We start from the raw sequence: 26,504 nt of genomic DNA on the forward strand, positions 1-26,504 counted from the left end.
ATTCTTCATCAGTACAATGTGGAGAAGCAGTCCGGTGTTCCCTGCTTCCCAAGGCATGATGGGGGGATCAGAGAGGGCTTATCAGTCAGTCGCTGCATGTGGAGTCTTTGCAAGGTCAGAAGCTTCCGTTCCACTGGGGACGCGTGCATGCATGGGGGGTGGGCACGTGGCGGGACGGCATCGAGGCTGACCGACTCTAGATGTCTTCTTGACGGTGATAGTGAATCACAGGAGCCCCCTTTCCTCTTGAGCTTTAGGGTTTACCAAATGCTTCATCGAACATCCTGGTTTTGGTAGAATTTGAAGCCAGGTCTTCCCAACCCCCAGTCCAGCACCCTGCCCAACAGAACGCTCCTCCCAAAGGAGCTAATGCGTTGGCGATGCGCCATGTTTGTAAACTACTCTCTGAATCTGAGGGGTGAGAGTACAGTGTTAAAATGTCAGGGCTTAGGTTGTGCTGGCATTGAACTAGGCAGCCTCACCATGCCTCATGGGCACAGACCATACCAGCCATCTCACTGGGCCCTCAATTGTGGGAGAAGGTAGATGACGACATGGGGGGAGTCAGCCCCCACTGACTTGTGGGTAAGGAGAGTCCTGTGGCTCTCAGCCTCCCCTGGGGTGCCCTGCTCCTCGGGCACCACCTGGAGAAAGGAGAGAGCTTCCCAGCCAGAAGCCTCCGGCCCTGGCTCCAGCTCTGGCCTCCTCCGCACCTCCTGCAGAGGCCATGCTGCTCTGGCTCAGGCGCTGCCTGCCTACCCTTGGGAGCCTCTGTGGCCCCCTCCCCACTCCTTAGCATTTCACCTTTGTTCCCAGAAATGGCTTTCCTGCTTCCCACAGCTGTCACCTCCTTTGCTGAGAGCCACAACCTGCTGGAAAGCAGCCAGAGCCCTTGTGGGGAGAGGATACCCCACTGCCTGCCACCGAGCAGAGGCCCTGTGTTAGATCCTGGGGGCAGGTCAGAGCATTCGTGATTTTACTGTATTTCGTGTCTTACTATCAGACGTGAGAAGTCCTCCAGGCCAGCCCCTTTATTTGCTTGGGAAGGAAACTGAGGCCCAGAGAGGGGAAGTGTTCTTTCCACTACGCCCCAGGGCCCTCTGTGTAGGATGCCAGGCAGATCCTTCCAAAGGCCAGGCCTGTTAGAGTTTGGGGAATGGCTGCTAGGCAGGAGAGCTCAGGTTTCAGAATTTCTCAACTGGGCTGGCGTCCAGGAAGAGTGTGTATGTTTCATTTCTGAACTGGAAAGAGCAGATCCACCTACCCAGAGTGCATTGCCAGGCTAGGGTGGCAGAAACTCTCTGGGGTCTGTAGAACAAACAAGGTTAGGAGTCTCTCTTAGTGTCATAGGGAGACAGAGCTGTCTGAACCATCCTGGGGGGAAGGAAGTGTGCCAATCAGGGGAGCCAAACCATTTCTCAGAGGTTGCGTGGGTCTTTCAGGGGGTATGGAGAGGTCTTGAGGTCTGGGGGAACCCCAAATACAGATGGAATGACGTTCCTTGCTGCTCCCAACCCCGACCCTGACAGGTTCCTGGCAAAGGCAGAATCCTGTTCTCATCTGGGGGGGGGGTGCATGGGGTAGCATGCCACTGTTGGGCTCCTCTGAAAGTCCTTAGGGCAGGAGAATGGGGGTGTCCGGCCCTGACAGAGATCTCCCTAATCCCCTCACCCCAGAGTCCCTGAGCAAATGGGAGAAACATGATGCCCAGAATGTTTCCAGCCTCTGGGGCTAATCACTGCCCCTGATGGGCCCTCCCTTGGCTCCTGGCTGGCGGGCCTGACAGGCTGTCCTCAAGCGAACTGGGAAAATGCCCTTTGCTTGGCCTGGATAATGTAACGGCTTGTGATAACTCCATTGCTTCCTGCTCCCTAAGCCCTGGAAGAGGGTGTGTGTGTGTGTGTGTGTACGCACTCGAGTGCACGTGTGTTTGGAGGTGATGGGTGGGGGAAGAGGCTGAAGTAAGGGGACAGTTGGGACAGCATTTGCCCCAGCACCCTGGTGGACCCCGTTCTGAGCTCATGGCCATAGGAGAGATAGAAGGTGGGAGGTGTTTTCTCCCCCACTCTTGGACTTTGAGAAGAAGCTGTTGGCGTCAGCAGGCCTGTGCATTTGTCAGCTGCTGTTTGAGGAGGGGTGAGAGAAGAAAGGGACCTTGGCTTCTATCTTGAGCCCCTGGCATGGGTCCCCGGGTCCTGGCCTTTCAGGGGTCCAGGGCGCAGCCTCTCCCAGAACAGCTCTGGGCAGGTGTGGGGAAGGCAGCTGGCCCTGACTTGCTTTCTCCCTTCCATCCCTGCAGTCCCTCCAGAAGCCTGCTTGCTGCATACACAGGAACTGCTAAAGGCCAGTCATTTGTGCAGTTGCGTTGGCATCTCCCAACGTGTTCAGGGTGGGGGGGCATGCTGTTGGAGCCCTGGGTGCCCGTGAGCCCCTAGTCCAGGCCCAGGGCAGAGGGCAGGGAGGGTGTTGGGGATCACACGGCCAAAGCTTCTTGCTCCAGGGGATGGATGAGGCCTTGGTGGGGGCAGCTGAGGGGGTCCCCCACACCAGCCTCTCAGAGGCCTTCTTCAGAGAGCTCTGCCTGTGTTGGGACTGCCTCGGGCTGTCTGATTCACCCACTTACCTCAGCCTGTTGGCATGTGAGTGACGTGGGAGTCTAGGCCCTCTTGGGGGCCGGCCTTCTGCCGGCCACCTTGAGATCCTTCTTTTAGAGAAGCCAGGGGATGCGTCTCTCCCTGCCCCCAGCCCCTTGTCAGACCAGGGATTCTCCCAGGGCCTGGGCTGTTTGTTGTCTTCCCATTCAGGCTGATTTTGGCTCCCCTCATCTACCTGGGGGCTCCCCAAAGAACCCCATTTAGATTTGTTTTCATCCTGTCCCCACAGTGCTTCTTGGTATTCCCCTCTCGGGGGCTTAGCTGTGTGGGTCTGAGTCACCTACATTTGCCCCTGCACTCACTGCTGAGGGGCCAGCCTCCTGGGGAAGTGACTGAGCTTGGCTTCGGGATGAGAGCTGGCCATCACTGGCACTGAATTACACGGGTGGGGGCGGGAAGGTTGCCTAAATTTTCTTCCAGGAACTTCCAGGCAGCTCTTGACTTCCCTGTAACCCAAGAACATGGGGGACATATTTGAATCTTGGACCTAATCCAGATGAGCTTTGTGTTGGGGGGGCATGGAGAAAGGGTGTATGTATGTGTGTGTGTTTGTAGTATGTGGGGTGTGGGCGTGGGTGTGGTATGGGGGTGTGTGTGTGTGTGTGTGTGTGTATGTGTGTGTGTGTGAAAACCGAGAGCGTGACCTGGGTGGGCAGAGGGAGGCTCCCATGGGAATAGCCGGGCATCAGGTGGAAACGTACCCCTCTCTCCACAGCAGACTGCGCTCCTTCCGCGGCTCCCAAGGCACGCTCTCACCTGACCCATCCCTGGCGAGGCGGCGGTGGCAAGGCCGGGCACCACCATGAACGAGGTGTCCGTTGTCAAAGAAGGCTGGCTCCACAAGAGAGGTGAGGAGGGGCCTGGGGGGCAGCGGGGCCCACGGACCTGGATGGGATCTCTCCCAAAACACAAGGGCTGGACTGAGCTTCAGACCCAGAGTCAGGCCCGGGTTCAGTCCCCGCTGTGTGACCCTGGACAAGTCTCTGAATCTTCTCTGGAGAATGAGCTGTTGGAGTCAGTGATCTTTGAGGGGTCCCCTCTGCTCTAGCTGTGATTGCCAGGTCCTTCCATGTGGTACCACAGTCAGAGCTGACAGCTGGAGAGCGTTGAAAGGCAGGCGTGGTGGCTGCCATCTTACCTGGTCCTCCCAGCGCCCCTGAGCACCTGACGGGGCTAGTCACCTTTCTGGACCTCAGTTTCCTTGTGTGCAAAATGGAGATGCTACGTGTCCTGGCTCCTTCCCAGGACCATTGTGGAGAAAGGCCTATGCAAACGTTAGGGCACCAGAGAAACGTTGTTGGGAGGTGTTGCTGTTACCCCGCTTGTGCTGGATGGACACAGCTGGCATTGGCTTCCCTGTGCCTGTGCAGAGCCATGCTGCTGGTCTGGGAGCCCCTGGGAGCTGCAGCTGCCCTCGTCGGGGGGAGGAGGGTGACAGCAGCAGCAGGACCTGTGTCTTCTGCACATCAGTCACATGGATGTCCTTTCCTTGGGTGGGGAGCCACTGGGGAATGAGCTGGCCAGCTGGGCCCCGGGGCACACGGGGAGGCTGTAGCAGTGGCGTTGGGGGGCCAGGGCCTGGGAAGGCTCTTTATTCACTCAGTGACATTCCCTGAGTAGCTGCTGCTTTTGCGTTTCATCCTGAGTCGTTGGTGCAAGCCAAAGCTGGCGGGCCTGTCTCTCTTGGGTGCTGAGGGGGCCAGTGAGATCCCCAGGCTGATGCAGGGTGGTGAGGGGGTCCCATGGAGATCAGGGCTGTCCTTAGAGCAGCCAAGAGGGCCCCAGTCCTCAGGGGTCACCTCCAGGGTGTCTGTCCTCAGCTTTTACCTGGAGCCTCCCATACCTGCTTCCTTGGCCCTATCCTTGGCTTTCCCTCTCCCCAGAGGCCAGGCTTCTCACAGATGCCACCTTCTCCAGGCACCAGGAGAGCGGCAGCTGGCGTGGGGGGAGCCGGTGATTGAGTGCCATTTGGGCAGAGCTTCTGGGGCCTGGGCCAGCTTTTCTCCCACCTTCCCAGCAGGGACCTCCAGGTCCCTCTAGCATTTCAGCTCCCACTGAACCTCCTGGTTTTTCACCAGGAAAAAAGCCTGTCCCCCCCAAGGCCAGGCTGGCATCATTGCTTCACAGCAGATTTCTTTGGAGGGAAAGGGACTCTGCCCAGGTCCACAACATAGCTCTGGCCTATCCCCATGAGAGCAATAGCCATGGACCAGGAGCAGTTTCTGTCTGAGCAGCTAGAGGAGATGGGGTGGGGGGAAGGAGAGCCCCCAATTGGGGTTGTTGCCTCGGGGGTATTGCAGCTAGGGAGCAGCACGTCATGCTGTGACCTCTGCCACACTTGGGTCCTGCCCAGTGCCTTGCCCTGCGTCAACCAGAGGCCCCTTCCCCCTGTCTCCTCCCAGACCTGACGCCGCCATAGGGTTTCTCTCCAAGAAGCAGGCGTGTTCTCTTGCCCTCTCTCCTCCTTCTGTCCTCCCCCCCCCCCCCTCCCCCCCCTTGATTCTCCCTCTCCCCCTTCCCGTCTCCTCTTCTTTCTATGCTGCCCCTTCCCCCAGTCTCCCTTCTAGTCTCTGTTGTTGCTGGCTCTGATGAGTCACTCCCCAAGCATCTGCAGCCTGGAATGTAACTGAGCTCCAAAGGGAGACAGGATCTGCCTGTCTCTCATCGCCCAGCTCCAATAGGCCCACCCCCTGGGCCCTGGGCTGGCTGCACTTCAGTGGACCCCAAGTCAGCCCCCAGGCCCTCTCCTGGGATTAGCTTGGGAACATCGGGGCCTGCTTTGCTCAGACCTCTCTTCTCTTTTCAGGTGAATACATCAAGACCTGGAGACCTCGTTACTTCCTGTTAAAAAGTGATGGTTCATTCATTGGCTACAAAGAGAGGCCAGAGGTTCCTGACCAGAGTTTGCCCCCTTTAAATAACTTTTCTGTAGCAGGTTGGTTGAATGAAGTTTTGAAGGGGGTTGGATTAAAATACCCCCTACCTTGAGTGTTGGGCCTCCTGAAAGCATAGATCCCTTTTTCCAGGCCTGAGGCCAGGGGCCCATCTGCCCTTCAGTCAGGGGGTGTCACGAGTTCAGGTTTATTTTACTCTTTACCATGGGCTTTCCCCACAGTGAGACTGAAAGGTGGGTAGTGGGGAGATAGAGGCCCCCCGAAAGGTGGCAGCTTGCCCCCAGCCACACCATCCCTCAGTGGCGGGGCTGTGGCACCCAGGCCAGGGCTGTGCCTGTGTGAAAGAGTCATCCATGGCCACGAGGACCAACCAGGTGCAGCGCAGGCACAGCACGGGGCTAGCCCAAGGCCAGTGGGTTCTTTGTGAGGTAGTAGAAGGCATGGGGCCTGACTCAATTACAGAGGATGATTTTGGGTAATTCCTTTAACCTCACTGGTCATCAGTTTCTTCATCTGTAAAACGAGGCTCTCTAAGGCCCCTTCCAGGGCCAAGTCCAGTTTGGCTGTGAGAAGAGCAGCTAAGACCATAAGAATTTTACTGCTCAGTTCATCCAAGGCCCCTCCTTGTGCAAAGTGTGAAATCTAGGCCTCCGCATGGTTATCCGGGACGTCAATGGCAGATCCGGGCTTTGAGCTCAGGGTTCCTGCCACCCTCCACTGCCTCTCCTCTGGGGCTCCCTTTGTCCCTGCTCTCTGCCTGGCCCTGGGATCCAAAGGCACGAGGCGAGCCAAGTGATTCTCAGGGCACTTCCATTCTCTTGAGCATGTCAGCCAACTGTGAGCAGCGTGCGGGAGGGCCAAAGCTGAGCTAAGAGAAAGTCCTGCGGAGGCCAACTGACTCCCATTGGGAATAGAACCTCATCCAAATGTGTGTACCCAGCAGCAGTGAGATGGGGCCCATGAGGAGCTACCGTGCTTCCGGCCTGGGGGAAATGGGGAGACCTAATGTAAAAAAAAAGCAGAAAGTCATTATGCAGTCATTTCAAGAGGGAGGGCCTGGGGGGAATTGGGAAGAGCCACACGGAGAAGGTGGCACCTGAGCTTGGAAGGAAGCCAGCCCCTGGGGGAAAGGGCTGCCCTGGCCTGTGCTCTGATTGCCCCTCCCTCCCTCCCTCTCCCTTCCCCTCTAGAATGCCAGCTAATGAAAACAGAGCGACCTCGGCCCAACACCTTTGTCATCCGATGCTTGCAATGGACAACGGTTATTGAAAGGACCTTTCACGTGGATTCTCCAGATGAGAGGTGGGTCTTCTCCCCCTGGGCGGGGGAGCCCCAGGGTCCTGTGGGGGCAGCCAGCCCCCCCTACTGGCTGTTTCTCACTTACTTGGCCCCCTTATAATTTTTCCTGGCACTGCCACTATCTCTGTTGATTCCTTGTGATGTGACAGTGGCTTGAAGATAAGGCCTTTTAAATTGGAAACATTAACTGTTACCCCCCTTAGTCCACTTGGAGAAAACTGAGCCAGAGAGATGTTGGAGTGGGTGGGCGGGCTCCAGGAGGTCATCTCTAGTAGGACCAGGGTGTACTTGGGGCCTGGGAACACACCCACAAGAGCTGCCCTTTCTCCAAAGCCCTTTTACCCAACATGGACACTGAGCCTCAGGGGAAGGGAAATGGCTTGTCCAGGGTCACACAGCCAGATCTTCCTGACTCCACATCTAGCATTCTTTTCCTGGGGCTATACTGCCCCTCACAGTGGGTGTTTTCCTGATGCCCTCTCCCTTCCAAGGGGGCTCTTGACTGCTTGGGGCTGGAGCGGGGGGAGAGTTTGGCTCCCTGTTTCAGAGCAGGAAATGAGAGGGCCGGGATTCCAGATGGGGGCAGATGGAGGGAGGCTGGGATTGGAGTCATAGGACCTGGCTTCCCATCCTAGCCCCTCCGCTCCGTACCTTCACTTCCCAGGCCCCCGTGTCCTTCACCAGATAACGTGGGGCTGGAGAGAACCTCAGGCCTCCCAGCTAATCCCTTGCTTCTCTTCTCCCGTGTCTGGTACCTGATGGAGGTAGAGTATTGTGAAGGAAGCGTGGTGGTCTGTGGCAGGATCCCAGGTCTCCTCCTCTTTAGGAAGTAGCTTTGTGACTCTGGGCAAGTGACTTTACCTCTCTGGGCCTCAGCTTCCTCATCTGTAAAATTGAAAGGCAGAGGGGCAAACTAAATGATCCCTCAGGACCTTTCCAAGCTCCTTTCCATCCTCTCAAAGCTTGAAGGAGGTATTTTAGGATGCGTAAAAGAGAGATGGAGACTCAAGTAAGGTGTCAGGGTGTCTCTGGCTTGATCTCACCATTATGTAAGGGAAGTTGGCAGTGTTTGAGGCCCCCTTGTGGCCTTGTGATGTTCTGAAGAGTGACCACACCCCGGAGCCCCTTTCAGAGCTCAGAGCTTGGGCCAGGTGGGTCCCGCCTACCCCAGGGCCCCTTCCTTGGTGGCCCCATCTGCCTCTCCTTGCATCCCTGCCTCTTGTCTCTCTCCTGTCCTAGCCTTCCTTCACCCACTTGCTCAATCAGTAGTCTTATAGCACAGGCCTGACCAGGTCACTCGTCAAGAACCTTCTTCTGGGATCACAGACAAGCTCCTCTTTCCGTCATAGGGTGGCTCCAGTCCGTATGTCTAGACTTCTCTCATGCCACTCCCTCTCACACGTTCCTTTCCTTTTCTTTCCTTTTTTTTAGTGAGGCAGTTGGGGTTAAGTGACTTGCCCAGGGTCACACAGCTAGGAAGTATGATGTGTCTGAGGCCAGATTTAAACTCAGGTCCTCCTGACTCCAGGGCCAATGCTCTATCCACTGCGCCACCTAGCTGCCCCTCATACATATCTTTTCTGACTCAACTGACTGCTTTGTTTTTTCTCATACCTGATGTTCAGTCTCCACAGAGATTGTCTAGGTAAGGTCCTGGGGAAACGGTCGATGTTGTTGTCCCTGTTATCATTGCCATCTCCTCCCTCCACACCTTTGTCCAGGCTGGCCAGCCTCCCTGCCTACGCAGGTCTCTCTCCCCATCTTGGTCTCTCAGAAATGCCCAGCTCCTCCAGGGCTCAGCTCAAGCACCGCCTTTGAGATGAGAGCCAGGCCCTGCCCCCAGCCTTTACATGGGCTTTTCTCCTCGGGGTCCATGTTGATTTCCTGAGCCCCTGAGAGTGTCAGCTCCTTGAATACAGGGCTGTTTCATTTCTGTCTTTGTATTGCCGGTGGCCGGTGTAGTGCCTGGTGCTTGGTAATGATGAGTTGGTCCTTGCTGAACTGAATTCCAAAGCTAGGATCTTGGACTTGGTGGAGGCCAGATCATAGGGTCGCAGATTCTGAGCCAGGAGGAACCTTAGAGGCCATTGATTGAAACCCCCTTGTCTGACAAAGGAGGAAACTGAGGCCCACTCCCTGAGGCGAAGTGAGCTAGGGAGCAGCAGAGATAGGATTTAAACCCAGATCTTCCTGCCACTGAGGCGGCTTCTTAGTTGGAAGCATCGTGTCCAGGCTGCATCCAAATGCCAGACTTCTCTTGATCCCGACCACTCGGCCGTCTTTCGCCACTTTCTCTGCCATGTTCTCTTGGTCCTGCCAGGGAGGGCTTTGGAGAAAACCACAGAGCTTTTCCTGGGGGATTCTGAACCTGTGAGCTCCTGCCCCTGATCCAGTTGGAACTGGGCCTCCAGTGCAGTGCTTTCGACCTGGGCTCTCTCCTTCCTGGGATACATGTCCCTCTGCAGAGCCTTGTGGTTGGAGGAAATACCCTTAAAAACTTCTGCCACTACCTAAAGGCCTGATGGGCAAGCCTGGCCTCCCAGCAGATGGCGGTGAGCTCCCTCGAGAGGCCCGGTGCATGTGCTTCCTCTTGGTCCAGGCTTTAGTGTAGAAAGGAATGAAAGAGGTCATTGTCCATGTCCCTGGTTCAGGTCAGGACTGCACTTATGTCCCTGACTCCAGGAACTGCTGACCCTCTCCCAAGATAGGGAGGCCTCCCCCAACGTTGGCTTTCTCATTTGAAGCCAGAACCCCGCAAAGGCCAGGAATGGTGTCCCACTACATAGGGGATGCCCACACTTCCTTTTCCTTCTTGAGAATATCTGCATTTGCTATCACCCCGAGTGGAGCAGAGTGGCAGCATCTATGTGGCTTGTTGGGATAGAGAGAAACCGTGGGATGAGAAGTCATTGGAGGCTTCTCCATGTACGAGCTGTCGCTGGACTGGGAAGGGGCCTCTTCCCGTCTCTGGGGGCCTGGCAGAGACCAGAGAAAATGAGCCTGTGAGCCTGGAGAAGGGCCTGGAGTTATGAGCTCTGAAGGGCTCCTCTGGTGCTCTTCTTGACCCTGGAGCAGAGGGAGATTGGGATAGAAGCAGGAGGGAATGAACCAACACACGGGCTGCGAGGATTGGGCAAGGGTGGGGAAAGGACTCAGGGAAAGCCTCTGACCTTGACCAGTGGAGTGGAGGGCAAAGGTGGGGGGAGGAGTGTGGGTGAGGAGAGAGCAACTGCCCCCCACAGCCCCCCAAACTGCTGGGGTGTGCTGCCCTGGAGGGCAGAAATCCCAGGATTGCTGTGACATCTGAGCTCCATGTCACTGCCCTCAGAGTGGTTGCGAAATTCATTCGGCCCGCTGGTCAGGGTGCCAGCAATCTGCTCCTTGCCCCATTGTGGCCTGGGCCCCTCCTCGGGCCCAGACATGCCCGTCGGCTCTGTTCGTTTTAATTCAGCAGGCGTTCACGGGGGCTGCAGTATTAGCAAGTCCCGTGTGTCCTTTGTGCCCAGGTGTCACTACAGAAAAAGCAGCATCCTGGAATCCCCAAACCTGACAGCTCCTTTCAGTGGGCTCTCTCCGGTCCTGGCTCTGCCTCCAGTGAAGGCAGAGACTAGATGAGAACATTCACCTTTGGACACAGTAGCAAGGAGCCAGAGGCGCGGAGAAGTGCAAAGGGCCCCAAGAAGGCTAGGCCCCAGTTACAGGACACTTGCGTGCACTCTTAGGGAGGTTACATGGTCACCCATCCCTGAAACACTGAAGGAAAGGGTCAACCGCCCTACGCAGGTGCCCAGAAACAGGGGGTGTAAAGTCAATCCTAGCCTTAAAAGTGATGGCTCTTTCTGTGGTTTCCTTGGCATCAATAGAAGTACTTAAAAGGTTGTGTGACCTCATTCGGGTGGGCTGCAGCCCCACCGTGGCTCACAAGGGGGTCTGCATAAAGTGTTGTGGCCCCCCGTCATTGTCTCCAGGCGGTGAGGCAGGTGGACCTCGGGTGATAAACCTTTGGCCTGTGGCCAGGCCTGGCGCTGTCAGTGTGCTGGGGCCTTCTGAGAACGGGGACCCCCTCTGCACTACCATGACTGTTGTGGAAAGGCAACAGGGACAGAAATTTGAAGTCTCCAGGCAATCTGAGCCAAAAAGCCACACATGGCGGATGAAATAAGGCTGTAGTCTGAGGGTTAATCACTTCCTGGGCCACTCCAGTAAGGTCACACGTAACACGAATCGACATAAAGGTCAGAGCGTTAGCTGGCAGATGGAGCTGCACCTCGGAAAAGGCTGGGGTGGAAGTTGTCAGCTCAGTCTGAATGAATCCTGTGACATGTCTGCCCCCCAGAGGGGCTGCCGTTTTAGGTGTCCTGGAGATGGCTCACATGAGAGGGGCGTCTGGCCCACCGTCCTCTGCCCCCATCAGAGCCTCTCTAGGGCGAGGTTCCACCTGAGCATTGCTGACAAACCGCAGCCTGTCTAGAGGAGGGCACGTTACAAAGTGATTTCAGGAGGGAGAGGCCTGAGAAAGCCCTCCTGTTGGAGGTGGGAGATGGGAGGATTGCATATGGTGGTCAGCCAGCGGGCCAGTTTGACTAGAATGAAGGGGACGTAACATGGAGGCTGGAGGGGCCCCCTCCAAGCCTGGAGGACCTCAGAGGCCCCTCCCTGGGAGCGCCTTCTGGGTCTTCTCTTGGCTGGCTGACGGCCCTGCGGTGGCTTGTGCCTGTCACTTAGGGAGGAGTGGATGAGGGCCATCCAGATGGTGGCCAACAGCCTGAAGAATCAGGAGCCCGTGGAGGACGTGATGGACTACAAGTGTGGCTCCCCCGGTGACTGCTCGGTGGCCGAAGAGATGGAAGTGGCCGTCAGCAAAACCCGGACTAAGGCGGTGAGCGCTTGGGGCGGTGTGGGGGAGGGCAGCCCCTGGCCCGCCTGCAGTCGACTGCTCCAGGGCAGTGCTTCAGGGGCTGAGGCACTCTGGAGCAAGGGAGGGCCAAGATTAACCCCCTGTGGGCCTGCCCCTGGTCACCTCCACCAGGATCCTGGTCAGGGGCCTGGGGGGAGGCCGAGGGGCAGGAGCCGTGCCCTCTGGCAGAAGGCCACTTCAGGGAAAACAGTTAGGATCTGAGCTCCTCTTCCCCCACCCCCCTACCCCGATCTGCTGATAACAACCGAGCGCACCACACAAAACCTCCTCCCCGTCCCCCACAGACCATGAACGACTTTGACTATCTCAAGCTTCTGGGCAAAGGCACCTTTGGCAAAGTCATCCTGGTGCGAGAGAAGGCCACGGGGCGCTACTACGCCATGAAGATCCTGAGGAAGGAGGTCATCATTGCCAAGGTGGGCCGGCACGCTGGCACGCTGCCTGCAGGACAGGGCGCCCCCTCGTGGCTCAGCTGCGGGCCAGCCTGGTTGTCGTTCAGCCGTTTTTCAGTCGTGTCTAGTCTCCGTAACCCCATTTGGGATTTTCTCGGCAGAGACTCTGGAGCGGTCTGCCGTTTCCTTCTCCAGCTCGTTTGACAGATGAGGAAACTGAGGCAGACAGGGTGAGGTGACCTGCCCGGGGTCACACAGCTAGGAAGTGTCTGAGGCCAGATTTGAACTCAGGAAGAGGAGTCTTCCTGACTCCAGGCCCAGCACTCTATCCACAGTGCCACCTGGCTGCCCACTGTAGAGGCAGACATACTGCATGCAGGACAGGGTGCCCCTTTGTGGCTCAGGGTGGGCCAATCTAGAAGTAGACTTGTACCACAGGCTAAAGGAGAGAAAATTGAGTCCCCATGGACTTCAAGGATGGGGCATCCAGACAGATGCAGACAGACAGAAGGACGGGGCCCTCTTGTGGGTCAGAGGGCAGGGGCAGCCGGTCACATGTGTGCCAATGGCACATTAGGTAAGACACAGGTGCCCCCTTGTGGTTCCAAGGGAAGGACAACCCAGCAAGTGTCTTCATGTAGCAAGTCAGAAAGCCCACTCCAAGCAGGGGCCACGGAGAAGGAGACACGTTGGTTGATCAAGAGAAATACTGCTGTCCTCCCAGGGCAATCCCTGCTCCTGGGGAGGCCAAGGGCAGTGGGTGTCTTGGAACTCTGGAGGTCTAAGTGTCAGGGAGTGGCCTCTGCCCTACGGGGGTGGGCTTTGAGGAGCAGGGGGCCGCCGGGCAGCCTGGGAGGGGCAGGCTGGGCCCAGCAGATGAAAGGGAGCAGACAGACACTCCCACGGGTGGCCACTGCCCTGCCACCCAAAATTCCCCCCACGGCCATCCTGGGGGGGTAAGAAGCCCAGATAATGGCCCCCTTTGACAAACCGAGAGAGTGGGCCTCGTGAGCTCCTGGGGCCCCATCTAGTATGTGTTGGCCTGAGGCTGGGCCTGGGTGCAAACAGGATCTAAGTCAATTTGGGCAAGTCACCACGCTGCTCCAGGCAGTCAGACAAGAAGGCTGTGAGAGCCCTGCCGAATTTGAGTATGCCTTGTTACCCGTTAGCTGCTTAAGCATCTGGTGAATACAGGGCTTCTCTGTAATGGGAGCGGGTGACCCTGACTTTTCTTGTCTGGGTAGTACCTGCAGAGGTGGCCTAGACCCTAAGGCCAAGCCATTGATGCATTTCCAATGCCCACCTGTGTGTCTATCTGTCTGTCTCCAGGATGAAGTTGCCCACACAGTCACTGAGAGTCGAGTCCTACAGAATACCAGGCACCCATTTCTCACAGTAAGTAGGTCGGGCCTGTCCATTTCAGGGCAGCCTGATACAAGCCCCCGGGAAGAGGCCCGGTTTTCTGTGTGGCAGCAGTCAGCGCTGGATCCCTGTATGGGACTCACCTCCTAGGCGGATAGGCCAACGAGGCAGCCCTGTTGGTGGTGCTTCAGAGGGCGTCTCTTTTTGTGCTGATGCCGTCTTCAATGTCACTGTCACTTCCCCGTACCCCCCTTGCCCTCCCACCCCCCCGGGGAAGCCAGGAGATGGCCTCGCTCACTGTCACTGGTCGTCCACCGGTCTGCTGAAGCAGGAAGCCTCTCGGAGCACATTTGTCCCATGGACACTGCATGGAAGGAAGGTCCCCGGACTTCAGGTGCTCCCATAGCGCCACCCTTGGTGGCAGCATCTTCTGGTACCTCTCCAGCCCAGGGGCCATGCTTCCTGAGGCAGCCTGTGCGGAGCTGTCTGGAAAAGCCAGAGAGTTTATTGAGCTGACAAAGCAGCGCTTTGGATGGCCAATTCTTTGGGCAAGGCCAGTCAGGATTTTTCCCAGTTATCTTCCTCTCATCGAGATCTCAAAGATCAGCCTTCCAAGTGCCAGAGCCTGCAGCAGAGACTTCTCTGGGTCCAGTCCCCCTGACCTTCTTCTCTCTCCCCCTCCCCCCCTCCCCGTGCTCATGGTCACCTTCCTCCTACTAGAGCAGCCTGTCCACCATGAGGCATACAGAGCTCCATACTTAGGACCTCTGACCTTCCCCCTGCCCCAGTCACCTTCCTCCTGCTAGAGCAGCCTGTCCACCATGAGGCACACAGAGCTCCACACTCAGGACCACTGATCTGTGTGCTCCATTGTATCTAGAGATGCTCTTGCTTGGTTGAGGTTCATTCTAGGGATCCGGGAATGCTTTTCCCTCCACTGCCCCTGGCTGTTTTGTGGGGTGATGTTGCCACAGTCCTCCCAGCATCCTCCCCGGACATTGCACACATGAGTTTGTTTTTGAGCCCAGCTCTGCCTTGTGTTTTCTTCTAGTAAGGAGAGTCAGGGTTTGCTGGCTGAGGTTTGGACCCTTTGGCCTCCTTGTTGTCTCTTGCTGTCCATGTTCGTGGCTCCATGCTGATGGATGGATGTGAATCTTCTCCAGTGGTAGAGATCATAGACCTCCAAGTCTTCTTGCCTGTGTCCTGTCCGTGGTTCGTGCCCTGCAGGCCTCCTTTGAATCTCCACATTCTGGGCAGCCTGGGGCTGGTCACCTGCTATCTCTAGTGCTCTCACCTCCAATGACCTCTTTGATGCCACCTCTAGAGCCTGGGACACCATTGGTGGTGGGCTGCAGTCTGCTTAGGCATCCCCAACCCTCGACTTGTTTCTTCCCTGCCTTTTGGGTTACCTGCAGTTTTGTTTCTTTGGAGATGGTGGCATTCAGTGCTTCACAATCCTAGAGCATCACTAGAAGAATCTTAGTGTTCAGGGTGCAGGCTGGGGATTGCTGAAGGCCCGGCACCTTCTGCCGAGGTCTCTTGGCCAGTTAATCTTCTTCATCTTGTTCACTTTGGAGTCTGTCTCTGGTGGTTGTACAAACTGTGGGTACCAATGGAGGAGGTCAAAGGACCACATCCAATTTTGATGGGTTGCTTTTTCCTGTGTGCACTGTTGTATGGTCTCTGCAGTGACTGTGGGTCTCTGAAGTGGTTCTTTAGTCGTCTGGGGTTTGATGTAGTCAATGCATCTGAACTTTACCACTGATAGAGAATCCCTTGTCCATATGGACTCTGCCCAAGGCCTTCTTCCTGACAAAGGGGTCGTCTTCATTAGGCATGCTTCTCCCTCCTTGGTGTGTCCATTCGCCGTTATCTCTGCTTCTCTAGTACTGAGTGTCCCTGGGCCCGGGGAAGAGCAGGCCCAAGCCTTGGCTCTCGGGGCTGCTTCCAGAGCACGTTTTGGCCGCCAGCACTCATTTGAGATCACCCTAACTGTCAGCCACTCCAGATGTGGGTCACGTTTATTTTCCGGCCTCCAAGTACTTTGGCTTCCCGTCTTCCTCTCCATGCCATTCTTGCCTTCGTACTCCGAGGCTTCCCCATACACAGAGATGTCTCCTCCAACAGCCTGGCCTTCCACTGCATCGAGGGCCCCGATCCCCATGACCCTGTATCCTCAGCCACCAGCAGGGATGGTCACATCTTTTTAAAAAATTGATGCCTTGTTTTATGTCACCTTATTCTCTGGATATATTCTTTCTCCCCTTGAGACAAAGACTAAAAAGGATTGTCTTTAAAACCAATACATCAATCATGTCTAGAAGTACATGCAGTATTCCACACCAGTAATTCTTGTCTGTGGCGAAGGGAAGGCGATGCCAGCGTGGTCTGTAGAAGAACGCGGCCTTGCATTTGCTCTTTGGGCCTCTCCACTTGGGATCGTTAGCCACGTACTTGTTTCCAATCCTTTGCTACCAGAAGTGCTGCTTGAAATAGTCTGGTGTTTGTGGGGCCCTCGTCTCTGTCTTTGACCTCTCTGGAGCATGTGCCGAGCAGGGAGATCTCTGGGTGCAGACACCGTAGTCGCTTTGCTTTCCAGAATGCTGGATGGATTCACAGCTCCACCAGCAATGTATCAGTATATCATCTCATCTTAAATCTCACCATCATTCTCTTTTTTTAAGTACATTTTACTTTTGTCATCACTCTTTACTTGTGTTACCTTCGTGATCTTGAACTCTGAAACTCTTCTAACCTCCTGTTGTTTCATCTCCCTTTCATCTTCACTGAATGCGTGATTTTATGTATGTATATGACTTTATGATATCCTTATTAGATTTGACCTCATGGTCTGGTCCAGAGTGGGCAGACTAGAGACACAGGTAGCAGTCTGACCAGCCCCTGGGCTTTAGGCAAGTGGATTCCAACCTGCAATGTGAAAGCTTTCTCTGTATCCTCTTTGGTTCAGTTGCATTTTTCTTTTTTCTTTTTTTTTCTTTTTGGTGAGGCAGACGGGGTTAAGTGACTTGCCCAGGGTCACACAGCTAGTAAGTGTCAAGTGTCTGAGGCTGGATTTGAACTCAGGTCCTCCTGACTCCAAGGCTAGAGCTCTGTCCACTGTGTCACCTAACTGCCCCCAGTTGCAGTTTTCAAAAGCATATGGACTGTGTCTTTACCCAAGTTACTGACAGGCCAAATGTAGATTCTGAGGCTTCTCAACTTCCGACCTCTCCCCAAGTTCACGTTGAACCATTCCTAATTACTCTGGTCCATCCGACCAGCTCAGTAGCCTCTTAACTGTTATCTCTGTTGTTCAGTCATGTGCGATTCTCCCTGACCCCATCTGGGGTTTTCTTGGCAGAGGTACTGGCGTGGTTTGTCATTTCCTTCTCCAGCTCATTTTATAGATGAGGGAACTGAGGCAAACAGGGTAAAGTGACTTGTCTAGGGCCGCACAAGTGTCCAGGACCAGATTTGAACTTGGGAAGATGAGCTTTCCTGCCTCCAGGCTTGGTGCTCTATCCACTGCGGCGCCCCCTAACGGCTCCTCATTATACCTTCGTGTAGCCATCTCTCCATCTTTTCCACAAGAAGTACGTGGGAGACCAAAACTTCTTTTGAGCACTTTTTTGACAACTGTTTCCATAATTGGTTTCCTTCGTAGCTGCATTCGGATGCCTGATTCCAAGAAGGTTCCGCACAGGTTTCACTGGCCCTGCTACCCCAGGGGTCTCTGACCCTGCTGGAGAAAACTCTGCTTGAGCAGCCCCTGATTGACCCACAGCAGGGCCTGGTCAGAAGGGAAGAGAGATGAGTCTAGTGGGGCCCGTTCTGGTGGCCTGGGCAAGTCCTTCAGTAGGGCCTTCAAGAGTGCCACCCAAAATGGCATTCAGCAGGCGCTGCTCCCTTCTTTTGTCCTGGGTGCTTCGGCTCTTCTCCAGGGTCTTTTGGAGCTCCCTGAAGGTGGGCGGCCTTCATGTCTACCAGGAGAGAGGCTGTCTGGGCCTGGTCACTTCATGTCCTCAAGACCAATGAGGTACTTCCTGACAAACTTACAGTCCTTCCAGAGGCAGCTGGGGTCGCAATGGATAGAGCATGCTGGGCCTGGAGTCAGGAAGACCTGAGTTCAAATCCAGCTTCAGACACTTCCTAGCTGTGTGACCTTGGACAAGTCACTTAAACTGTTTGCCTCAGTTTTCTCAACTGTAAAAAGGATAATTATTATAGTCTGTCTGGTCTCCCTTGTTTGCCTTTCTGGGGTAATGGGACCATTTGTGATTTTCCCCCATCTTTAGTATCTTTTTGCAGCTACCTTTTCTTTTTTTTAATTATTTTTCCCAAGCATTTCTTATCTCTCCCTGCCACATCTCCCACCACTTGGACAATAAAAACAGAAACATCCCTCTCAGTGGCAACTCTGTCAAGCCCACCAAAATCAGCACCCACTTTGGCCACGTCCGGGGGCGTGGGCCTCCTTGTGCGTCGTGGGCCTATGATCCCATCTGTCTGTGGCAAGTAGGCCAAGTTTGCCTCCTCCTCAGTCCTCTGCTCTTGGGGTGCCTCTGAGCTGATCAGAGTTCTCCAGGCCTTCCAGACTGTTGTCCTCTGTAACATCATTGTCCAAATCCCATTCTGCTCCATTCATCCCACATCAGGACTTAGGAGCCCTCCCTGATCCTCTGTGATATTCGTACGCCATCCCCCCTTTTTTTTTAGCCTTTATCAGTTTGTACCCCTCTGTTTCCATTTTGATGCTGTGACAAGAAGGGCTCCTACAAAGATCTGTGTCTGCGCGGGACCTTTTCCTCTTTCTGTAGTCTCTTTGGGACGTAGACCTGTGGTGCTGAGGCTGGCTCAGCGGATGTGGCCTCAGTGGTGGCCAGTCCAGTCCACAGCTCTGGCCACCATGCAGGACTGCGCCTTTTGTCAGCTCTGTCAATCTAGTGGCTGGGAGCAGGAGCCCCGGTGCTGTTTTCATTCAGGTGCCTCAGATTGATAGTGATCAGGAGCATTTTTTCATGGATTACTTCCTTTGAAAACTGCTCTGACAACTCTTACTCATCTTTATAGTCAGATATTCTGAAGAAACTTGGAAGATATTTTCTGCTGGGATCAGTTAGGGAAAGCTTCCTGGGAGGCCTTAGCCGAACCTCAAAGAAACAGGAAAATGGTGGCTCTTTTTTTTTTCCTCCTCTACTACATCAGTTGCCCAACTTGTCCCTGCCCTCACTCACCACGGAGTCCACAGTCCACGTGGGTGGCAGTCTGCCTAGTGGTAGGATGCCCCCATCTGCCATGGGATGCTGTTTCTGGTTACCTTGGCAGACACCGTAGCCCCCACTCTCCCCACGCGCCCTCCCACCGATGTCTTCCGGCATGGTCTGAACTGAGAAGATCCTGGTAGGCTGGACCCTTAGAGATGGTTGAGTCCAAGCCATCATTGATGCTGGGGCCTTTGTCTATTCCATTGGGTCCTTAGGCTTCTTTGAGTGTGTCGGCTTAATGATCTTAGGACAGCAGGTTCACAGAGTGCCTGCAGTTAGACTAATGTTTCTTGCTGGTCTGAAAAGCTGGGATAGGTGTTCAGGCCGTATTTGGTGCTGACCTCAGCTTCCTGGACTCCTGCCATTGGCTCCTACCTGTCCTGATGAAATCCTTCATGCACTCTCTGCTTCTTCACCCTCGCGGCAGGAGTGGAGGGGGCTCCGTGGCCCTTCTGTGTTGCTAAGGAGTCCATCAGCTAACGGCCAGCCCTCATGCTGGTGAGCTGAGCTGGCTCGTCTGTCCCCAGGATGATGCCCAGAAGGGCACAAGGAACTTGAGCTCTGGGTGCGTGGTTGTTGAGGCTAAAGGACCATTTGATAGAGTAGAGGAAAATAGCCTTGAAGGCCCTCCACCCACCAGCTTCTGTGGTAGGAGGCCGCTGTGGATGTAGCATGCTGTGGCAGGAGGTCTCAAGCCGAGAGCTTGGAGGGTTTGACAGCCAGCACAGAGTCCAAGTGGAAGGGCTGCTGCAGGGCGTCCTCAGGGATATGTGGAGCCAGCGGCCCACCTAGGAGGAGAAGTGCCTGTCATCTGGTCCTTGACTTGGAGCTGGGTGGTCAGTCCAGGGGGTCAGGGTGTCTGGTCATAGTCACTGGGTACCTCCACAGTGCTCTCTGTCCGAGCAGCCAGTCCAGGGGGTCAAGGCGTAGTCACTCGGGACCTCCACGGTGCTCTCCATCCGAGCGGCCAGTCCAGGGGGTCAGGGCGTCTGGCCGTAGTCCCTGGGGACCTCCACAGTGCTCTCCGTCCGAGTGGCCAGTCCAGGGAGTCAGGGCGTCTGGCTGTAGTCCCTGGGGACCTCCACAGTGCTGTCTGTGGTCTTCAGCTGCTGCTCCTTGATAGAAAAAGTGCTGTTTGTCATTGTGGAGTTACTGTCTTCTGCCCCTCTGGGGCATTTCTCAGCCCAGAAAATTTCTTCAGTGTGGGTGTCTTTGGTTTGTTCATATTACCAGCCTCAGTTCTTCATTTGAGACTCTCTGCTGACCAGACTCTGCCCTCCTCTGCTCTTTTTTTTTTTTTTTTCAGCTGGGCAGTGGGGTTAAGTGACTTGCCAAGGGTCACACAGCTAGTAAGTGTTATGTGTCTGAGGCCGAATTTGAACTCAGGTCCTCCTGACTTTGGGGCCGGTGCTCTATCCACTGTGCCATGCTACTATCTTTTTTTTTTTTTATTAATTTATTTTGATTTATCAACAATCACTTCCATATGCTTTTGAGTTTAAAATTTTTCTCCCCCTTCCTTCCCACCATCCTTCCCAAGACAGCGCACAATCTGATATAGGCTATACAAATACATTCCTATTAAACATATTTTCACATTAGTGATGTTGTTAGTAAAAATTAGAACTAATAGGAGGAACCACCTTTTTTTTTTTTTAGGCAGTTGGGGTTAAGTGACTTGCCTAGGGTCTCACAGCTAGTAAGTGTCAAGTGTTTGGTCTGAGGCCAGATTTGAACTCAGGTCCTCCTGACTTTGGGGCCGGTGCTCTACCCACTGCGCCACCTAGCTGCCCCACCATGCTGCTATCTTAAGCCCTCCTTTTAAGCCCGGTGCTTTCCTGGTGTGGGTGTGTGCCAGCAGATGAGGGGATGCCTCAGTTTGAGAAGAAATGAACTAGCGGGTAGCCCCAGGGCCATAGAGCAGCATGGCTGACCCTCTTCCCTGACCATCTAAGAGAGGGATGGCATCTAGGGACTCTCCGGAAGCTGTGTGGTGATTGGGTGCCTGTGGAGGGCCAAGGCAGAGGGAAGTCCTCTGTGAAAGAGGCCTGGGAAAACCTAGAGAATCCTGTCAGCTGAGAAAAAGGGGCCACCCCTGCCCCAGGGGAGAATCCCCATTAGGAAGATCCCTGTCCAGTCAGCTGGTTAGGAAGATTAACAGAGCTCCTTCTTAACACTGAGCAGCCCTTGGAGGTGGGTAATACCAGTGTTACTGTGCCCATTTTACAGATAGGGAAAATAAGGGTGATCATCTTGGCTGACATTGAACACTTTAAATGTTCTTTTTGCAAAGCGCTTTATATCTAATTATCTCATTTGAGAAGTTATGTAGCTGATCCAGGGTCATAAAGATAGTAAGCATCCATCTCTCTGTCTCTGTCTCTGTCCCTCTCTCTCTTTCCCCCTCCCCCTCCCTCCCCTCTCTTTCCCCCTCTCTCTCCATCCCTCCCTCTCCCCCTCCATCCCCCCCTTCTCTCCCCCCCCTCTCCCCCCTCTCTCTCTCTCTCTCTCTCTCTCTCTCTCTCTCTCTCTCTTTCTTTCTCTCTCTCTAGGCACTGAAGTATGCCTTTCAGACGAATGACCGCCTCTGTTTTGTGATGGAATATGCCAACGGTGGGGAGGTGAGTAGTGGCATCTCTCGGTGATCTTTTGGCTTGGGAAAGGACGCAGGAGCCTGCCAGGCAGGTGTGGCAGTGGGCGCAGGGGTAGATGGGAGTTGAGAAGATGGAGAACCATGAGCGGGAGAAGGAATGGGGGACGGCCGTACCGCAGCATGTCGTGTCACAGACCATTTCAGAAATCTGAAAATACTCTTCCTGCAGGCCGCTCGTGGCTTCCCCTTTGCCCACGCTGCCCTCCTTCCCAAATCCCCATGGCCTCGTAGGCTGGAGGCCCAGGAACCCGCCTTCCTGGGCTGGCTCTGCCGGCCTTCCTCTGGGCAGCCCATGTCTGTTAGCCCTAATACCTGGTTTCCCTGAAGTTCTAGATCTGGGCTGCCCTGTGAGAGTGTGAGCGGGCACGCCGGCACGCACAGGCGGGTTGGGCTTGGGACGGGCTCCCCTCACTCAGGCGGCCTCGTCTTCTGCCGCCAGCTGTTTTTCCACCTGTCGAGAGAGCGCGTCTTCACGGAGGACAGGGCGCGGTTCTACGGGGCCGAGATCGTCTCTGCCTTGGAGTACCTGCACTCCCGGGACGTGGTCTACCGCGACATCAAGGTGAGCTCCGTCCTTGGCTGCGTGGCGGCCCAGGGAGCATTTCCGCCTCGCTTCTCCCTTTGTGGCTCCCGCTCCCTCCCGCATTGCAGAGTTGAAGGCCCGGAGCACCTCTGCCGTCCATGAATGTTTTTATCATTACGTACCGAATCTAATGTATAATCATAACATCGGCGTGGGCGGCGAGGCCGCGTGGCTCAGCCTGATTCAGTGGCACCCGATAGCTGTGGGGCCGCCGGCGGGGGAGCCTTGGACTCCAGATCCTGCCTCGGATGATGCTCACTGCATGACTCTGGGCAAATCCCTTCACCTCTCTGTGCCTCAGTTTCCTCATCTATACAATGAAAGAGGTGGACCCAGTGACCTCTGAGGCCCATTTTATCTGTAAATCTCTGGTCCTTTGGTATAAGATCATAGGACACTGGTGTAATTACTGTCATTATCAACACCTGACATTTACATAGAGCTTTGAAGTCCTCAAAGCACCGTCTGTGTGCGTGCTCCCTGCAGTGCTACAAGCCAGAGGCTGCATGAGGTCTTGTTCCCATTTTACAGATGAGAGAGCTGAGTCTCGGCTCTGAAGTCTTCTTGACTCCAAATCCAGCTCTCTCTGCTGGTGCTGTGCCATCCCTCTGAGCTCCTGCTGCGTGCAGAGTGCCGAGTCAGACAGGCTGGATTGAGCCCAGAAATGGCCGTGCCCACAGGAGTGCCCCCAGGCACAGGGCTGCAGGGGAAGGTGCTTAGCTCTGGCAGGTCAGGGCTGACTTCCTGGAAGAGCTGGCAGAAGGGGAGGAGGGCACCCCTTGGGTGCTGGCCCCTGCCCTCTGCCCAGCTCAGCCCCGTCTGGGCACCACGGCTGGAGGAGGATGTGGAGCCTGTGTCCCCTCTGAGATAGGGAAGGGCCTGGAGTTCACGTTTAGCCCGTGGAAGGCTTGGGCCACCCATGATGGCTGTCCTCAAGGGTCTTGAGTTTAGGAAGAGTCCACCGTGTTCTGCTTGGCCCCAGAAGGCCGAGGAGCAGGAGCAGTGGGGCCAGGTTAGGCTGGATGCTGGGGAGCTGTGCCAGCGTGACAGGGCTGAGGATAGCCTGTCAACGGGGCGGGGAGGGAGAGGCGGGGGGGGTCTGGCCACCCCCGCTGTGCCAGGGGCTGCGTGACTTAAGCTGTCCGGGCTGGAGGTCCCTCGCCAGCGGACTGGAGTGTGACCAGTGACAGGGACGGAGCACTGGGGGAGGGAGCCCCTCTTCTGGAAGCGTGCCCCCGGCCATGCTGAGGGGCCGCTGCTCCCACAGGTGCTTGGCTCCCTTGGGGGACCCTTGGCCTCCCCCTGTGCTGGGCCCCAGGAGCTGGGCTTGCTCCTGTGTTGACCAAGGTCTTAGAAGAGTGGAACGTCAGAGCTGGGAAGGCTTGCGGAGAGTGTCAGATGAGCCCAACCCCAACATTTCACAGCTGGGGAAGCTGAGGCCCAGAGGAGGGGAAGGAGCTTGGCCAGAGGCACGCAGGACCCTGCTGGCCTTCACTCCCGCCCCCTCTTCTTCTGTGGCCTCTTCAGAGGAGGGCGGTGCAGCCAGGAGGCTGAAGTCATGGGTGTGAATCCTGCCCTTGACCGTCACTAGCTGCGTGACCCCGGCCAAGTCACCTGACTTCCCTCCATCACAGTTGCATCATCTGTAGAGAGGAGAAAATAAAGCACCTGTGTGGGGTTATCGGGATCAAGCAGAATAATGTAGAAGGTGCTTTACCAACCTGAAAATGCTGGATAACACTTAGCTCTGTCTGGGTTTTTGAGGATGGGTAAGCAGCAGTGAAGGGTGGCCTGGGCCTCAGGCCTCTCACCTGGCCTCAGTTGCCTCCAGGGCTCTGCTGAGCAGCACGGCAGCCCCAGGACAGCTCGGCCCCTCTGTCTGTGCTCTGGGCCAGGCCCTCACGCCCTTGCCTTCCTTCCAGCTGGAGAATCTCATGCTGGACAAAGACGGGCACATCAGGATCACTGACTTTGGCCTCTGCAAAGAGGGCATCAGCGATGGGGCCACCATGAAGACCTTCTGCGGCACTCCGGAGTACCTGGCCCCAGAGGTAGCCTGGGAGCCAGGCTGTGGGAGGCGGGGCGGGTCAGGAGCAGCCCCCACCCCCCCCCATGACCAAGAGCAGGGCCCGCTTCTCCTTCCCTTCCATCCCACTCACTGTCTTTGTTGCCCTCGGACCAGGGGATCCCTCGTGCCAGGAAGGGGCGTTGGGGCTGAGGGGGAGGACCTGACGTGCCCTCTTCCTCTCCACCCTCCAGGTACTGGAGGACAATGACTATGGGAGGGCAGTGGACTGGTGGGGGCTGGGCGTGGTGATGTACGAGATGACGTGTGGCCGGCTGCCCTTTTACAACCAGGACCACGAGCGCCTCTTCGAGCTGATCCTTATGGAGGAGATCCGTTTTCCTCGCACGCTGAGCCCTGAGGCCAAATCTCTGCTGGCCGGGCTCCTGAAAAAGGACCCCAAACAGAGGTGAACCGTGGCGCGGGCACACAGCGAGGCGAGGGAGGGAGGATTGTGAGAGCTGTCGCAAGGTGGCCTGGGCTGCTTTGAGGGGCAGTGGGCTCCCTGCTCACTCGGGGTCTCCAAGAAGAGGTTTGCAGGGCCCGCTCTGGGAGAGAGGAGATCCTGTGTGTCTGAGCAGTGTGCCAAATGTAGGCGCCCAGGAAGGGAATCGAGTGGAGGGGAGCCCCAGAGACGCTGAGGCTGTGTGTGTCCTTGCAGGTTGGGCGGGGGTCCCCGGGACGCCAGGGAGGTCATGGAGCACCGCTTCTTCTCGCCCATCAATTGGCAGGACGTCTTGCAGAAGAAGGTAACGGGTGTTTCCCAGAATCCCCGGGAACTCCTGCTCCATCCTGCCGCCCCTTCCTCCTCCCTCCAGCTTCTTCCCTTCCTAGGATGCCCCTTGGGGAGACCTTCCCCTCCCACTTCCCACAGGGCTTGGTCTGGAGGCCCCCATTACTCCTGACACGTCTCTGGGGGGTCTGACCTCCAAAGGCCGCTCTGACTTGGTCATCCTGGAATTGTCAGGTCTCAGCTGTTCTGAGGAGCCAGGGATGAGGCCTCCCTTGGGAGAAGAGGGTGGAGGTAGGGGTGAAGAAACAGGGGTTCTGCCTTTCTGGCTGTTGGCAAGAGCACCATGCTCGCCGCTGACCCTGCCCTCCCACTCTCCCCCAGCTCCTGCCCCCATTTAAGCCCCAGGTCACATCAGAGATTGACACGCGGTACTTTGATGATGAATTCACGGCACAGTCCATCACCATCACCCCCCCAGACCGATGTAAGTAAGGCTTCTTTCCTCCTAGCAACACAGAAAAGTCAGGATCCTCCAGATGACTCCTGGGGGGTTCAGTAGGCAGCCTGAGCCCCCTGCCCTCTAGATCCCTCCTCAGGCCTTGGGGCCCCCTTTCTCTGTGCTTCCTAGCCCCTCAAGCCTTTTCTCCTCTAGGAAATGCCTCCTTTTTCAGCCACAGGCCCCTGGCCTCTGGACCGGCTGGCAGGGGCCAGCCTCCCTCAGGCGCTCCTCTCCCCTTTTTGCAGATGACAGCATGGGCTCCCTTGAGTCTGACCAGCGCACCCACTTCCCACAGTTCTCTTACTCAGCCAGCATCCGGGAGTGACTTGACCGCTGGAGCAGAGCCCATGCAGGATGGATGGGCGGCTGCCGAGGCCACAGGCTGCCTCCCTTCTGGGTCACTTTGCCCCTGGTCCCATCCCCACCCTCACCCACACGCTTTTTCCTCCTTCCCAACCTTGTCTCTAAAGGATCCAGGCCTTCCTTCATCCCTCCTCGCCTGGCGCTCACCTACTAATCTTGCCCTGACCGCGGCCCTTCGGCCCTGGGGCGCTTTGGCAGGGAGAGGGCAGAGGGAACAACTTGGCCTGAGGAGACTTTTTAACCAGGCCACAGGTTCCCCAAGGTACAAAGGACTCAGTAAGCCCAGCTCACTGCTGGCCTCACGTCCTGGACAGCTCTCATGTCCGTAAGGGGAGCGTGGAAGCCCCTGCAGTCCCTGCTCCACGCGGGAGGCTGCTGGGCTCCCACATCTCCTGCTCTGAGCTCTTCGCTCAAGGGTCGCACGGTGGATGTGGCCAGCCTTGTCCCTCTGACTGGGCACCGAGGAGGTCTCTGCCCTTCCTCAGTGGGAGCCCAGGATCCCTTCTCCCCCTACTGGCTCCGACTGGCCGGGCCTACGGAGAGCGGTGGTGCTTTATCCTGGATCAAGTCCGCCATCAGCCCCTCTCCTTGGGCCTCGACCTCGTGGGTGTGTCAGGAGAATGCCCGGCAGTGGCACCCTCGCCAGCAACGGGCAGGCATAGCTACTAAAGCAATAATGTCTCGCACCCAAGCAGCCTTAAAGCCGGACGCCCTGGAGCTGGGTGCCCGCCTCACCTTTGGGCCTCTGCCTTTGCAGGAGCTCCCCGGGCTAGCCTAAGGGCAGGCCGTTCCTCACCAGATGAGATGGCCGGGAGCAACAGGGCT

At 56.1% G+C, this 26,504-nt stretch overlaps 1 protein-coding gene across 2 annotated transcripts; it reads left to right on the forward strand.

Annotated features, from left to right (window-relative positions):
- Positions 1-3,369: 3,369 nt before the first annotated feature.
- AKT2 (AKT serine/threonine kinase 2) lies at positions 3,370-25,656 on the forward strand. Of its 2 annotated transcripts, none has more exons than XM_027855562.1 (13): positions 3,370-3,502; positions 5,461-5,589; positions 6,739-6,850; positions 11,573-11,726; positions 12,050-12,181; positions 13,487-13,552; positions 21,336-21,404; positions 21,876-21,998; positions 23,942-24,070; positions 24,279-24,493; positions 24,746-24,833; positions 25,199-25,301; positions 25,562-25,656. In XM_027855562.1, the coding sequence occupies exons 1-13, from the start codon at positions 3,457-3,459 to the stop codon at positions 25,639-25,641; spliced, it is 1,446 nt and encodes a 481-aa protein (XP_027711363.1). In that variant the 5' UTR covers positions 3,370-3,456; the 3' UTR covers positions 25,642-25,656. The 2 variants fall into 2 exon arrangements, with proteins under 2 accessions (XP_027711363.1, XP_027711364.1); XM_027855563.1 differs by having other exon boundaries at positions 24,378-24,493.
- The last annotated feature ends 848 nt before the right edge of the window (positions 25,657-26,504 follow it).

This window comes from Vombatus ursinus, unplaced genomic scaffold (assembly GCF_900497805.2).
Source record: "Vombatus ursinus unplaced genomic scaffold, bare-nosed wombat genome assembly UNPS02010822.1, whole genome shotgun sequence".
Lineage (NCBI taxonomy): Eukaryota > Metazoa > Chordata > Mammalia > Diprotodontia > Vombatidae > Vombatus > Vombatus ursinus.